Source organism: Rhinopithecus bieti, unplaced genomic scaffold (genome assembly GCF_001698545.2).
Source record: "Rhinopithecus bieti isolate Rb0 unplaced genomic scaffold, ASM169854v2 scaffold_21155, whole genome shotgun sequence".
Taxonomy (NCBI): Eukaryota; Metazoa; Chordata; class Mammalia; order Primates; family Cercopithecidae; genus Rhinopithecus; species Rhinopithecus bieti.
In genome coordinates this window covers 886493-903263 of record NW_016810615.1, presented here as the reverse complement: position 1 = coordinate 903263, position 16771 = coordinate 886493, and the positions used below count along the sequence as shown (strand labels likewise).

Genomic DNA, 16771 nt, shown 5'->3' with positions numbered 1-16771 from the left:
TTTTTTTTTTTTTTTTTTTTTTTTGAGACAAAGTTTCTCTCTTTGCCCAGGTCGGAGTGCAATGGCACAACCTCTGACTCTCGGGTTCAAGTGATTCTCCTACCTCAGCCTCCCGAGTAGCTGATATTACACACATGTGCCACCATGCCTAGCTAATTTTTGTATTTTTAGTGGAGACGGGGTTTCACCATGTTGGCCAGGATGGTCTCAATCTCTTGGCCTCGTGATCCACCCGCCTCGGTCTCCCAAAGTGCTGGGATCACAGGCGTGAGCCACTGCGCCCAGACAAATAGATGAATCTTATTTAAACTAACTTTTTTTTTTTTTTTCTGTCACTCACAGTCAAGCCTAATCCTTGCTAATACAAGTGCCTAGCACAATGCCTATCAAACAGGAGTTCGATAAGCTGTTTTGAGAGTCCTTTCCTTATAGAGTCAAAACATATCAAAAACTACTAAAAACACTAGTTCTTTTTTTCCATAAAATACGTAGTTTGAAAGCTGCCGAGAAACCACTATCACAGTGATAGACATTTATATGACAAAAGGGTCTCACTGCTGATCAATTTTAAATCTGTGCTTAAGGGTGATTGCTGCTGAGGGGACAAAGGACGATTACCCAAGATCTTATTTTCTTTAGGTTTTCCTATGAGTGTGAATAAATATCATTTTAGATTTTCCTATCACTTATATCATTTCTCACAAGTTACTTCATATTTCCATATGGCATTCCTTCATAATTCTTGGCTGAAATGAAAAAAATTTCTTTTTTAAATTCATTCATACACCTCCAAAAAATAAACTCAGAGTTGAAGAGTTGCTGGAGACCAGTTGTTTTCAAAGGTTGTTTAGGTCTAGAACTCCGTTTTCAAAAGAAATCTTATGCCAAAGTTCAAAATGCAAAATAAAGTGTTGCGGGCTGAAGCAGAGGAAGAAAAATAGAACCCATTTTCCAAATTCCATTCCTTATGTTAGCATGTCCAACTCAGGAAAATGCATTGAGCTGTACACTTATGATCCTGTACACTTATGTACACTTATGTAACTGTATGTGTATTATTCTTTAATTTTTAGAAAAGTACCAACATTTTTAGAAAAGTAACAACATAAGCCTATAAAATTTGTGGTTGTTATGTTCTAAAGTTTGAATAAGCCTCAGGCAACACACAACAAACTAAAAAGAAGTTTACATTTTAGGTGGCAGATATAGAACCCAGCCAATTAAAGAGGTCAATGGATGTCTTATGTCTGGCTCTGGCATGCCGAGGCAGGGTTTTTTGCAGTTTTAGATTGAGTGATCACAGAAGGTCCTGTAGAGAAAGTGGTCTTTGAGGAAAACCTAAAAGAGTTGTGGAGAGATTCAATTATTTGAATCTGTTCAAATAATTTCTGACAATACATATTAAAATTCTATAATAACATATTATTCACATAGACTCATGTTTACCTGCCCTGTTAATGACAGAAAGGCAGATGTGTGTCAACAATAAATAATCACGGAAAAATAAAAGCAACAACTATAACAAACACAGAGAATATTTATACAATGATTAATAGGTACTTTTCAAACTTTATAAACATTTATACATATTAACCTATTTAATCCTCACAACAAACCTCTGGGTTAAGTACTAATATTGCACCCATTTTATAGGTAGGAAAAGGAAAGCTCAGACAGAATAAGATACTTGTCTAAGATTATACCTGTAACAAGCTGGGGTTTCAACTCCAGGTGAACCAGTTACCTAACCTCAGAGTCCATGGTCCAAATAATAGTTTCTCTACGTATAATGTTTCTATAATCTAACTGCAAACATATTTTTAATTTTGCCTACTAAAACCACTTATTACAGTTATTGTTGTTATCATGGCCTATCAATAAAAAAATTCCTTAAATTCACAGGCTGATATGGTTTGGATTTGTGTCCCCTCCCAAATCTCACGTCGAATTGTGACCCCCAGCGTTGGAGAAGGGCACTGATAGGAGGTGACTGGATCATGGTGGTGAATTTTCCTCTTGCTATTCTCATGATAGTGAGTGAGTTTGTATAAGATCTGGTTGTTTAAAAGTGTGCAGCAGCACCTCCCCCTGCATTCTCTTCCTCCTTCTCCACTCATATAAGATGTGCGTGCTGCTCCTTTGCCCTCTGCCATGATTGTAAGTTTTCTGAGTCTTCCCCAGCCATGCTTCCAGTATAGCCTGTGGAACTGTGAGCCACTTAAACCATTTTCTTTATAAATTACTCGTTCTCAGGTAGCTCCTTATAGCTATGTGAGAACGGACTACCACAAAGGCATACAATAATTTCAGTTTTAACTGGTTTAGTATTTTCACACAATGACAAAGAAAAGGGTATTTTGGAAGCATGTTAACAATAACCCTTAAAAACCAAACTATTTCACAATTTAATGATAAATGCTTTCCAGATATACTTATTAGCATAATTTCCCTGAACTGTTTCGTAATACTCAAAGATGGGTGCTATCTCCATGCAGTTATAGGACTTATGACAAAGATGACTATAGTGGGTGAGTAGTGCCCCCCAAAAATGCCTATCCACCCAGAACCTCAGAATGTGACTTATTTGGAAATAGGAACTTTCAGATGAAATTAGTTAAGGATCTTGAGATGAAATCATCCTATGACTGACATCATCCAATGACTAGTGTCCATAAGCAGAGGACCCCAAGAGACATGGAGAAGATGGTGAGAAGATGCAGCCAGAGAGTGGAGTGATGCATCTACAAGCCAAGGAACACGAAGGACTCCAGGTAGCCACTAGAAGCTCGAACAGAAGCATGGGATTCTTCCTCCCCTGGAGCCTTCTGAAGATGCCAATTCTACTAATACGGTGATTTCAGGGACTTTAGTGAGAGACTAAATTTCTGTTGTTTACGGGCACTCAGTTTGTGGTAATTGGTTATGGCAACCCTAACAAACCAATACAACTACTAATTCAACATTCTGTAAGATGCATAAATACAATCTGGTTTCTGGAGAGCAGCTGACAATTCTAACTGCAGCATCTGATTATCTCCATACCTCTTCCCCCAACTGCTTACATGTCAACCTTGTCTCCAACAAGATTCATAAGATTGCCATTAATGTGTCTGCTCCATCCACTGCTTAGGTTTCTTTGTAATAAACAGATTTGTTATGTTAAACTGTCCCTCAGAAAACACTATTCTGAAATTTTCTTTCACCTACTTTGTAATTTCCTACTTCACATTGCAAAACTAAGGTGCAGTAAATATTGCTTTACAACCACGAGTGTAAGAGAGTTCTAAAACCTTGGTCGTCACTGGTGGTTCTGTCCTGTTACTTGATGTTTGCTGTGGTTCATAGGTGACACTGACAGAACTGCTCAGGTAGCTACTTCAAATCCGTAGCTGGCCCAAAATCTGCAAACACTGTAAAGTGTTAGTTTCTCGAAAAGATTAATGATGTATTTATGCCACTTTCAGCCTGTTAACCTCCAAAAAGATATAGAGGTCTTCCTGATGTGGTTTTCTCCTTCATCATCATCTATCAGCCCAAGACACAGCAGATTCAGGAAATGTTCCTAGCTCAGTATCTCAAAAAGCAATCTTTTGCTGCAAGTAGTTCCTCCATGCCCAGTGTTCTTCAATGTCAATCTACAGAATCCTTAATCCTTCTAGTGATTTTGGGACATGCTCTTTCTATTCCACTCTGCTGCTTTCCAAAACAGTTTATATTTGCACTACAAAATGATCACTCTTACAATCTTATATCCAAGTCTACAACTTAAACTTTTGATGCCAACTCTATACAGATAATCACTGGAAATAAACTGGCAGGATTTAAACATGTGGTCTCTTACCAGTATACCACACTTGCAATATACTCTAAATATTTTTCACAAATCCTATGATTACCTTGGGAATGGCCCAGTTATATCTCATCATACCTTTTTGTGAAAAAAAAGTATTAATTTGTTGAACATAAAATTTTACATATTCTAACATTTTGGTAAGTATATGCAAACATATATAAATTATATTTTAAAAATAAATTTAACTTTTATTATATTTGGCTTATATTAACATTAAAATTATTTTAGAATTCCTAAGTATACTTACTAAATATATATAAATATATACGTAAAGTATACTAATGTATGCTTTAAAATTCCTAAGCAAATTCCTAAGTATATTTATTAGATGACTGCAGATAGTCAAATTAGTTCCCTGAGACATAAAACCATTAGGAATCATAAGCTGGCTTTACGAACATAGCTTTTACTCCACAATCTATCTGTAGAACCAGCAGTACACAACTTGGATATACTAAATACTTTCATTATTCCCATAGGAAAATGAAAAAAAAAAAAAAAAAGTAACATCATCCACCTATGCCTTACTTTTGGAAAGGTCTCAAGAAATAATGCAAAGTGTACTGATTTTTATCAGTTACCTGCTTACATGAAAATTACAACTATTATAGTAGCAAAACAGGGAGAAATGGAAAATAAATATATATATTTATGGATATATATATATTTATGGATATATATATAAATATATATATGGATATAGTGAGTAAAAGAAAACACAAAACTTAGTATAGCACAGCATGATTAAGTGTATTCTAAAACAAAATCTAGGAAATGCCATAGATCTAATCCTGAAATTAAATGAGAATTTTCATGAATATATTTATTTAAAATGCCTTAACATATCCTTATATATGTACTAATTTATGTTTCATGTCTACTCAAAAGAGGAATTGAAGCATACTTGCAATTATTTCAAATCATGTGATAATTCATAGTTTGTAGAAGAACCTTTGATATTTCTAAATTGATTACTAGTGCACATCCAACACAGCAGGTCTACAACTGCTACTTCAACTGATTTGATAAAGTGAAAAGTCATTCAGTATAGGCTACTCTATTCTATAGCCAAAGACCTCTAAGCAAATGAGAAAAATGTCTTAACTTAGTATATTAGTTTGATAGGGCTGCCTTCACAAAATACCCCAGGCTGAGTGGCTTAAACAACAGAAATTCATTTCCTCAATTCTGGAGGCCAGAAGTCCAAGATCAAGGTGTCAGCAGAGTTGGCCCTCTGAGGGCCATAAGGAAATGATTTGCTCCAGGCCCCTCCCCATGGCTTGCAGATGGCCACCTCCTCACTGTGTCTTCACATGGTCTATCCTATGTACATGTACATCCCTGAATGGCTGTGACTCTAAATTTCCTCTTCTTATAAGGATACAAGTCAGATTGGATTAGGGATATCCTAATGATCTCATTTTAACTCTCCTCTCTTTAAAGGCCCTATCTCCAAACATAATCAAGTTCTGACATACTGAGGTTTAGGGCTTTAACATAGGAATTCATGAGGGACACAGTACAGCTTGTAACAGTTAGCAAACATTTCTGTTCCCTTGACCATTCAATAAAAGCAATATCCCACATGGTTGTCTTCTATAACTAAATTATTTTATTATAAATATTTCCACCACCAACAATGTATCCTATTAACTACATCATATAGGCAGATACGGGTAAAAAAAAAAGTGTCTTTTCATAACATTCTAATATTCTACACCTGATTTGAAAGACCAAATGAATTAACAGATCATACACAAATTATGAGGCCCCAACCTACAACTTCCATGACATAATGATTCCAACCAATACAATGTTAGCTGTGTTGATTCTGCTTCAGGGGATATAAAATGCAATTAAACTAATAACTAATACTGATTATTCAAAATATGTATCAAACTCACTGACAAATTTTAATGGGCATTTTTAGAAGGCTATAGCAACAAAGAGATTAACATATCTGCCTGTTATAGCAGATGAATTTGAAATTTTCAAATACTATAAATTTTCCAGGTGGTTGTCAACTGGAAATTAAGTGTTCTAAGTGCTCACAGTAGGTGAATAAAAGATAAACATTTGGTATTTAGTAAGACATTTATCATAAAATGATGGAAACTCATGAGGAACTGGAAACCAGGAGACATATTTAAGCAGACAAATATTAGGGTCAAATCAAGGAATTGCTAGCTAAGAACATACAAACAGAGTCTTAAAAGCAGAAAGGGTAGTATTAAATGGAAAGGATTTAAAAATCAAATACATCAATGAATGCTCTTAATGCTAAAATATGGAAACAGAGAAATATGGCAAAAATTAAAAATGAGTTATCATTGAATCTACTCTGATAATACACTGAATATTGATCTCTTCTAGAAGCTTAATTCTATTCCCAGCTGTCCCAGGAATAAACCCTGGTCTAGAGCAGCAGTTCGTAAATAGTAGTATAAGAATTCCTGGAAAACCTATGAATTTATCCTTAAAGAAAGAGAAGAACACACAAATTTAGGTGAGTTTCCCAGCAAAAAGCACCAAAGGGAAGGTGACATTTACTTTTAAGTTTCTTGATGAAGGAGAAAACTAGACAACATTCTTGGTCACAGCTGCAGCTTCCCATGGATTTAACTTAGGCAAAACCCACCATGCAGCTCTGTATTGAGATGCTGAAGGCTATATAGAGATATGATAAATGAGAGAAAAGATATCCAAAGAAGGGGGGCGGGGCAAGCAGGATTTTCTCAAGTAAATAAAATTTGGAAGGAGAGGTTAAGGGTGTAGGAATCAAGAGTCCCATTTTGTGGCATAATATGATTCTGATACCTTTTTGAGGTACAATGGAAATGGCAAAAGCTGTTGTCTATACAAGTGTGGCTCTTAGAAGGAAAGTCTGGGATATAAATTTGTAAGTCATTAACATAATGGTGGTATTATGGGAATTGAAAGCATCACCTAAAGAGAAGATCTAGGGAGAAAAAAAAAAGAGAAGGGTTCACCATTAGGTTAGTGAAAAGCACTTTCAAAAAAGCAGTGCATAGACACTGCACAGAAGAAGAGGAGAAAGTAGAGGAAATTGACCGTAAGAGAGAAGAGTCAGCTGGGAAAGAGATAGATGGGAGTGAGACAGATTGGGTTTCACTAAGACACAGACATTACACCTGAACCAAGAGTAAGACAACAGCACAGTTTCTGACACAATGTAATCACCCAATAAAGGCTTGTTAAATTAATGACTGGATGAATGAGTTACAGACTGAACTAGCATGGCATTTCTAGAATTAAGAGTTGACTAGGAAAGGATGGAAATACATGGTAAAATTATGATAACTCTAAGAAGGTCAGATCAAGGTGATGCTGTAAACTTACCTTGGTTTTACTTTAATATACTCACCAACCAAAAAAGAAAGAGTAAGTTCTGTAGTATTTTCTACTCTTTAATAAAATTTAATAATGAAATAGATTACTGGGAAGTAATCAATAAAACTTTTGTAGATTAATTTTAACTGCTTAGAAAAGGAAAAATGTATTGAACCTCAGAAGTACAAAAAAAGAGAAATATTACAATGGTATACAGAAATACAATAATGACTCAAAATACTTCCACTGAAATGCAACAGAAAAACTGTAAGCCATTATATCTTAGAAAAGAAGCAGTCCTAATGAAGTAGATTTTTGAAAACTATCATACAGGTAAGCTCATTAGTTGCAATGAAAGTTCTCCCTGCTGATCTAGGAGTACTTAATGATCAGGATTTGTTATGTCTCAAAAACAAAGGTACTTTTTAATTCATGTGATAGCTCACTAAGGAGGTTTCAAATCTGGAAACTTTTAAATGATGATACATAATACATGTATAAGAGCACGAAAACACTCCAAAGCAAACACAGACTTAGTTAATTCAAAACATTACATTTTGTCCTCAAGTCTCATTCATTAATAAAGTAATATAATAATTAAAAAGTTATGCTCAACAATCACCTATACTATAAAAAGTGCTTCAGTGATGGCTTTTCTGTGTTAAAGATGAAGTTGGCTGCTCCCTGTGAAACATATTAACGGTATCTGCGGACCCATCCACAGACACTAGACTCCACTCTTAACAGATGGAAACTGAAAAGCCCCCAAACCCCAGCACGCCCTGCTGAAATACCAAAGCAACAAACGGAAAAATACCCAGAAGAATCAAACCAAGTTACAGTTCTGCAAGTCCTTATCAAAGGTAAATATTTCTAAAGAACAAATTAGAATATTAATAAAGAATTTTAAGTATGAGTCAACATAAATATTTTAAAAATTTCATTTACAGCAAAACCTGCTAAACAATAAATTCTACAATAAAAAATACATCTACTAAAACCATGTTTTTCTCCAGGAAAAAAAATTCCCTGTGTATTTCAAGGTACTTTCTACTATGTTTTCATCCACTACTCTGCTATCTATCAAACTGCTTAATATCCATCAAGAATACTCATTTCCAATTTTTTTCATCCCATTGGGTCAAAAATTCCAAAATATCAGAATTCTCTCTTTAGAAGAGTTGATTTCCCTGAGTTAACGGACCAATCAGTAAGAGCTATTTTGAATATCACTGAGTGATTTTGAATGTTTCCAACCCATTCAGATCAATGCCCTTTTGCCCTATCTCAGGTGGTTTAACACAAGAAAATAATTTCAATTATTTTCCCTTCTTGAATCCTATTAAAACATCTATAACTATATATATGGATTCTTCTTATAGCAAGGACATTTTTTGGTAGCAGAGGGGTAAAGTAAGTAATTCAATCATTCATTATAACACTAGGATTTATTACTAAAATTTAAGTAAAAGCTTATTTTTTGTCTTACAAATCAAGACAGGCCATATGAAATATTTACTTCAAAGAAACATACATCTCAGAACAAACTTTCAAAGAACATCTCATCCAATCACATGTTTCTTTGTCAACAAAGTTCTATAAGCCTCATTTTATAGAAGAAGAATAATTTAAAGGGAGCAGGAAAAGATAAAATTGATTTTTTTAAAGAAGAAATATTCATTCTAATATGGAAAACAACAAAATATCCTTCTTTAAGTTGAATTCCAATATTAAAAAGAAAATAAAGAGATTATAAAGACAATTTCATATTACTAATGACTAGTAGTCAACAAAAAAAGAATATAGATATTCCAGCATTCCAGATGAGTTGTTTTCCAAAATGTATTCATAAATTGGTTGTTTGACACCAAGTACAGTTGACAGAATCAATGTGAAATATAAATGAAAATTGAGGCCAGGTGCAGTGGCTCACGCCTGTCATCCCAGCACTTTGGGAGGCTGAGGCAGGCGGATCATGAGGTCAGGAGATCAAGACCATCCTGGCTAACATGGTGAAACCCCGTCTCTACAAAAATACAATAAATTAGCTGGGTATGGTGGCGGGTGCCTGTAGTCCCAGCAACTTGAGAGGCTGAGGAAGAAAAATGACGTCAACCTGGGAGGCAGAGCTTGCAGTGAGCCGAGATCAGGCCATGGCACTCCAGCCTGGGCGACAAAGCGAGACTCTGTCTCCAAAAAAAAAAAAAAAAAAAGAAAGAAAGAAAATTGAATTATTAAGGTAGTCAAAAAATTGTATTTAAATCATATTATAACAAAGTATTAATAACAGGTCTATCTGTTCTATGACCCTTTACGGCCTGATCTAAGCCCACAATTGAGACTAGAATCAGGTTAGAAATTTGGACATTAGGAGAGGGTGAAATGAAACTCTGGCAGGTATGGTGTCTTCTATAACAAAAAAAGAGAGCACCAACAAGTTGGGCAGAGATAGACTCAGTACTCAGGCAAGTGGGGATACTGATTGCTGGTTCTGGTCTCAGGAACATAATAGGCTATCAGTGCCTATGAATGACATTGAATCAAGAGAGCATCACCCTGGCCAAAGTGGAGATTTAGCAGTAGAAGGTAGGGCTAGCAGGTATCCATAAGGTTTAAACTGCAAAGTAATTTATAATATAAGGTCTCATCATCTAACTAAACAAATTAAACTCATACCTCCATTCATGACAACTCACAATATTCTACAACTCTCTATTTTTAAAATGAGATACTGGGTATGAAAACACTGTGATAAAGTGGAAAGTATATACAAATAAAAGGTATAATTTTCAGCCTTTTAGCGCTGAAGACCAGAGCCATGAAATGTTTCTTAAAAAGGCACAAACCTTTACTAGCTTTGTCTAAAGGTTCCAAATCACCCACAAAATTCAGTATATCAGGGTACTTCTCTTCACATACTTCCACCAGGAAATGAAGTAGCGTTGTTTTCTGATCTGCTGACTTTGTGTCCTTTAGCTAAATAGAATAGGAGGGAGAAAAAACACAGTCATAAGAATGTTGATATTCTGTCTACTTAAATAATGTTAATACTGTATTTTGTAGATAAGGACTCAAAGCTGTAAAATTGGTTGATTTCGTTTTTGAAAAACAACTATTTAAATACTTGACAAACTACTTTTGACTTGCTGCTGCTTGGTGAAAATCATTATTTGTTGCAAAAAAGGAGTAAGTTTAATCTAGTATGCAATGTTTTATAGAAAAAAAAATATGTGGCAAAATGTCTAGGAAAACAGAGTAACCTATAAGTCTATTTAATAGGAATATTTAAACATCCCTGGGCATTCATCCATTTATCATTTGCACATATTCACAGAATGCCTACTAGACACTGTAGTAGTTGGAGATCTAACAACAAATAAATCACAGACTTTCCTCAAGAAGCTGTTTAGTTAAAAAATATACATATTTTCCTTGGTGTGACAAATAGTATAGTAAAAATAATCACAAAGTTCATCTAGGAGGACATGGCATCAGAACTGAAACTTCAAAGACAGGAAGTTGTATGGGCTTAGGGAAGAGAAGGAAAAAATACAAAAGTGCAATAACACAGGTTCATGCAGCAGCATTTACAAGGACTATAGATGAGGAAGGATATGACACATATGAGGTGGCTGAGTGCCTCCAGAATTAAAGTGTATCTGTATTAGGGAAGGCAAGTAGGGACATGGCAAAGATATAAATCTGAAAAGACCAGAAAATAAAAGGAAAGGTAATGCCATGCAATGGAAATAGGATTTTAATTTTGAAGTAATGCCAGTTTTCCATCTAGATGAGAGATGATCAGATATACATTTTAGAAAGCTCCCGCCAGTGAGTGTGGCTAAAAAGATTAGGTCAAGAGTACTAAGAGAAGCATGAATAGTAATTAAAAAACCCGTGGCAATAATCAGGCAGGGAAAGAGGGCAGTCTGAATGGAGGTTGTGCCTGGGAAACGGGGACAATGAGACCATATGGGTGTGGAAACCCAGGTGATGCTGTAAACTAACACAGGTCAGAAAAGATGAGAAACAGATTTGTGTGAGGTGGCCAAAGAAGAAAATTGTTTGCTTTGGACAAAGGAAAATTTGAAGCTTTTCGGCAGTATCCAGGTGGATACATCTTGAAAGAACATAAATTTATCTATCTATGTATAGAACATGTTTTCATTATTTTTTTTTTCATGATTGCCCCTAAGGAGTTTTAGGCAGTTTTTTTTCCTAATTGCACTTATAAAATTTTAAAACCACAAAGGTGATGCATTTGTTTATATACTGTATGCATTTCTGTGTTTTACACCGAAAAACTAGTTAAACAAGTAAGACATTTTTGCTCTCCAAGAACCAATTTTTTATCCCTGAAAGATACTTATTGAAGATACATGGTTAGACCTCAGAGGAATAAACTGGGGCACCAACTGGTGACCAGTTGATCAAATTAACATAAACAGGTATGTAGAATGAATGAAAAGAGGACATGGGCTTGACATGACCAGGGTGGACCAATCCTAATCTGAAATGGCTAAGGAGTACAATCACAGGGAGAGGTAGTTAAGCAAAAACTTGAACAATGATAGAAGTTATCTTGAGTTTTGTGTAGAGTTGGGGTAGAAAGTATTGGCAAGGAGGAGTGGTATGAACACAGGACTAATAGGTAATCTAGTAGCATTCCCCACCATCAAGTAATCATTTAGAGCAGTGATACAAATACAGCGTTAAAAAAAATCAGTCTTTTCCACCAGAATTTAATTTAGAGCTGGAAATTCAGCTCTATTTACTTGCTTCCTTTCCAAGAATTTCCCACTTTAAAATTGGTTCCTAAATAAATTCCCATAAACAATATTTTTAAAAATCCAACCTCACTAAATATTCTATCTCTATCAGAAAAATACCAAATAACTGTGAATGTCCGGTAGTGGAAGAATGAGAGATTTCTGTGCCATCAGACATATTAACATACTGACTACTTATTGATTCAAAAACTATCATAGCCCTGGGAACAGTGAGTTACCCACCTAGACAGCCTTACTTTCACAACATGACACATGTAATAGGTTTAAATGCTATGCTGACCTACACAACATGCAAGTTATACAGTGGTTCCCAGTACTTTAAAAACAGACTGAATATGAACACTTAGTCCATTATTTAGTACCTTGTTTAAAAGAAATACAGATTTCACAACATAGAGCTGAGTGTTTTATAAAAGGATGCTTCAAATATATGACTCCATTGACTACCTAGACAAATTGTCACTAACATATGTGGATGATTTGGCAATGTTAAAGCATGCCCTTGACTAATTAATAGTCTTGAGCAAGTTACTGGACCTTAGCTTTCACACAGGTAAAATAAGAAAATGAAACAACATAGAAACTCTAAACTCACCTTTTACTCTAAAAATGTTAAGTATATATTATAGTGGAACTAAGAGTTAGTAGACACAGTACAATCTAATTTTTAAAAACTAGAAGAATGGAGAAATGTATTAATAATCTCATTTCAGAGTTATTTCTGTATGTTTGGGTCACTTGGAATCATTCTACAGGCTTCTGTTTTTACATATAGACTCATGAATGTCAAATACAATTTTTAAAAGTTTCCTTATAATCCTATAATTTCATTCATACTATCATTTTAAATAGGTAAGGCCAGATTAAAAGCAGCAAACTCTTACAAATAGTTTTCTCTTTGTACAGCCACCAAAAGTTAGCATGAAAGTTGTATTCTGTTTTGTTAAAAACCACCCTAGTAGCAAAGATCCTTTTTCTCACCTACCCTCATTTACAGCAAAGACTACTTGGGGAACATCCTTCCTACTCTGAACTCTCAGCAATCCATTGTTACCAGTTTACACCCTTGTAGTCTGTGTGGAATGTTAAGACAATCACCATCTACTTCCATAATTTGTAAAGCCTAGAGAGAGTATTCCAATAGTATTTGTGATATAGCTAAACAGCCAGCAACTGCTAGGATTAACATATCAAGAAATCTCAATGATGGAAGAACAACCAATTGGATCAATCTTGGTCTTTATTTATAAGCAATGAGAATTCAGAATTTAGAATCATGGAACACAATGTAGTTGGTAGCAACTACTAGTTTAATAAATGTTAAGTACTCAAGTCAAACACAGATTTGAGTTATTCAGAGACAATTATAAAGCTAAACAATGATTTAGGCGGAGGGCACTACCATGGGTTGTCTTGTTGAAAACATTAACTGAGGCCGGGCGCGGTGGCTCAAGCCTGTAATCCCAGCACTTTGGGAGGCCGAGGTGGGCGGATCACAAGGTCAGGAGATCGAGACCATCCGGGCTAACACGGTGAAACCCCGTCTCTACTAAAAAAAATACAAAAAACTAGCCGGGCAAGGTGGCGGGCGCCTGTAGTCCCAGCTACTCGGGAGGCTGAGGCAGGAGAATGGCGTGAACCCGGGAGGCGGAGCTTGCAGTGAGCTGAGATCTGGCCACTGCACTCCAGCTTGGGCGACAGAGCGAGACTCCGTCTCAAAAAAAAAAAAAAAAAAAAAAAAAGAAAAGAAAAAGAAAACATTAACCGAGTAGCGAGCAGCATATTGGGAACAGTCTAATATTAAAAAGTAAACTCACTGAATAGTAAAGGGTAGCACATTACTCCTATCATTTCAAAATGGGTATTTAACAATTGAAAGACACCACTCAAACTTTCAAGTAAATAAATTTGAAACTAAGCCTAATAAATAAGAGGTTCAGAAAAGAAGCATGTTCTTGATAATGCATGGTGTCTCATTTAGAAATTACTACGCAACTCTAAACTCCAGGGCACAGATTTTTCATTTATGTTCTAACATTCTCTAGAAAAATTTCACAATGCTGCCAAGACACTCTTCCTGCCTCAACTACTCTATTCTCTCCTTCCCCTCTCTCTAATCATTTTTTAAAAAGTCTTCCAAAAGCATGAAAGTATAAAATGTATTAGGTCCTTATCCATTTGCTCAATATTTTTTCATTTCATTAATGAACATTACTAACTAAAAAGGCACATTCTACTTCTACTCATATTCATTCATATCATAATCAGTTTCTGAGTTAGAACAAGTAAAGCTTGGAAGACAGTGTTAATTTTGTTGAAGATGAGTAACAACTTAAGTACACTTTGAAATGCTAAATATTGGAAAGAAAATAAAATATTTGCTTTAAAAATATGTTCAGGTTAAAAGTATGATTTATTTAAACTTTAACAGTCAGTGCTTGACAGGATTTCTTTTGTATTATTGTCAAGAGATTTATCTTACTGATGAGTAATCATCACTGTTAAATAGAATTTCCTATTTATGTATTGTTTCTTTAAGGTACATTTAATGTGGCATAAATGTCAAATAAACAAAAGATGGATGGAGTTTCTCCAACCACTCTGTTCATTCCAGACAAAATAATGTTAGAAGTGGATCCTGTAATAAATCATGGCCTAGTTGTCAGTCTGGAGTAAAACCCCCTTGTAGTTACAGTGTAAGGCTTGGGGATATTTTCGAGGTATTCAGCACAAATTTGGATGACATTTAAAGAATACTCCATTATTTTAGTTACATAGAAATAATTTAAATTTAAATCCTAAAATAAAAACTAAGCATCTTGATGATCTTCAGAAGTCAAGAAACTAGAATCCCTTCCTGTTTGAAATAATGAAACTTACATCTTAAAAATATTATCACATTAATAACTCTATTCCGCATCATTATGTTCCTATAATCTAGGTATGTATCAAAGCAGCATTGCATATTTAGATGTTTAGATGCTGTGGACATTGGTGACCACCAGAAACATGACAAAGTTCTGAAAAATCTTGTCATGGCACCATTAACAGTTTAGAAGAATACAACCTTTGAATAATATTAATGCTGAGGATGACGGTAGCAATTCTTGTTTGGTACTTACTACAAGACAGACACTAGTCAAATAATATAACACATGTTAACTGCTTAAAACATACAACCGCCAACTAGTATTATACCCATTATTTAAAAAGGAAAATGGAAATTTAGAGAGATCATATAGCTTTCACTGGATCACATGGAGCCAATGATTGGAACGCATGTCTGTGTGAATACAAAACTGTTATTAACTATAAAATATAGTTCCTTTATGGAAGTCTTTAGTCTAACGTATTAGTAACAAAAGAAAGCAAATTCTCAAAAAATAGTAGTAAAACAACAAAAGAGCATTAATGCAATTTAAAATACTAGCACCCTTTAACCTGCTAATTCTAGCATGAAAAGCATCTAAAAACAGACACCACGTTCCCTTGAGGTCATTTCTAGTTCTCAGAGCACAAAATTCTATTGTTTTATCTGTAAAATAAATAAAATGCCATCTGAATCATATCAATCAAATAGTAACTCTTTATATATTTCTAATGGATAACTGCTGACAAAATATAATATATGATTGAAGAAAAAGGTATCTATAAAGTTTAACCTTCAATGGATTTATACAACTATATTTTAATAGCATCATATCCCATTTCAAATCTTTTGCAGAATAAAGTGGATTGTGTATGCATAAAATAGCATAAAGGTATCCATGTGAAAATGAATGTATGAAGACACACTAACAAAGACTATATATCCCAGTTGCTCAGAGAGAAAGCTCAAAAAGTCAATGTGGTAGTACAAATTCACTAATAAAACCAACCACCATTATAGAATGGATATTGTTTTCTGGTATGTGTGTGTGCTTGTGTGTGTGCCTGGTATGTGTTTGCGTGCGTGTGTGTGTGTGTGTGTATTTGAGATGGGCTCTTGCTTTATTTACATATATATATAAATGTTTTAATATATATATTTTTTAAATAATCATTGTGCTAATGAGATTTTTCAAAACAAAACAATATCATTCCAAGACAAATGGCAATGAAAATCCTGAAATAAATAAAACAAGATGGTTGAGGCAAGAGAATTGCATGAGCCTAGGAGTTCCAGACTGCAGTGAGCTATATAAACTCTCCACTGTACCCAAGCATAGGTGACAGAGTGAGACCCGGCTCTTAAACAACAAAACATAACAAGCCCGAGGTGCTTATGCCACTGCCATAACCATAACCGTTAATACCAAAATACAACTTTCTTAATAATTTTAGGGGGGCGGAGCAAGATGGCCGAATAGGAACACCTCCAGTCGCCAACTCCCAGCGCGAGCAACACAGAAGACCGGTGATTTCTGCATTTTCAACTGAGGTACTGGGGTCATCTCACTAGGGAGTGCCGGACATTCGGTGCTGGTCAGCTGCTGCAGTCTGACCAGCGAGAGCTGAAGCAGGGCGAGGCATCTCCTCACCTGGAAGTGCAAGGGGGAAGGGAATCCGTTTTCCTAGCCAGGGGAACTGAGACACACAACACCTGGAAAATCGGGTAACTCCCACCCCAATACGGCGCTTTAAGCAAACAGGCACACCAGGAGAATATATCCCACACCTGGCCGGGAGGGTCCCACGCCCACGGAGCCTCCCTCACTGCTAACACAGCAGTCTGCGGGATCTATCCGCAAGGCAGCAGCGAGGCTGGGGGAGGGGCGCCCGCCATTGCTGAGGCTTA

At 35.5% G+C, this 16771-nt stretch overlaps 1 protein-coding gene across 1 annotated transcript in view; it reads right to left on the bottom strand.

The window, feature by feature from the left end:
* The window catches only part of DIAPH3 (diaphanous related formin 3), a 522774-nt gene that overhangs the window by 189766 nt on the left and 316237 nt on the right, over window positions 1-16771 (bottom strand). Inside the window, 1 exon segment of the mRNA XM_017892515.1 lies at window positions 10051-10180. Coding sequence (XP_017748004.1) covers window positions 10051-10180 — 130 coding nt within the window.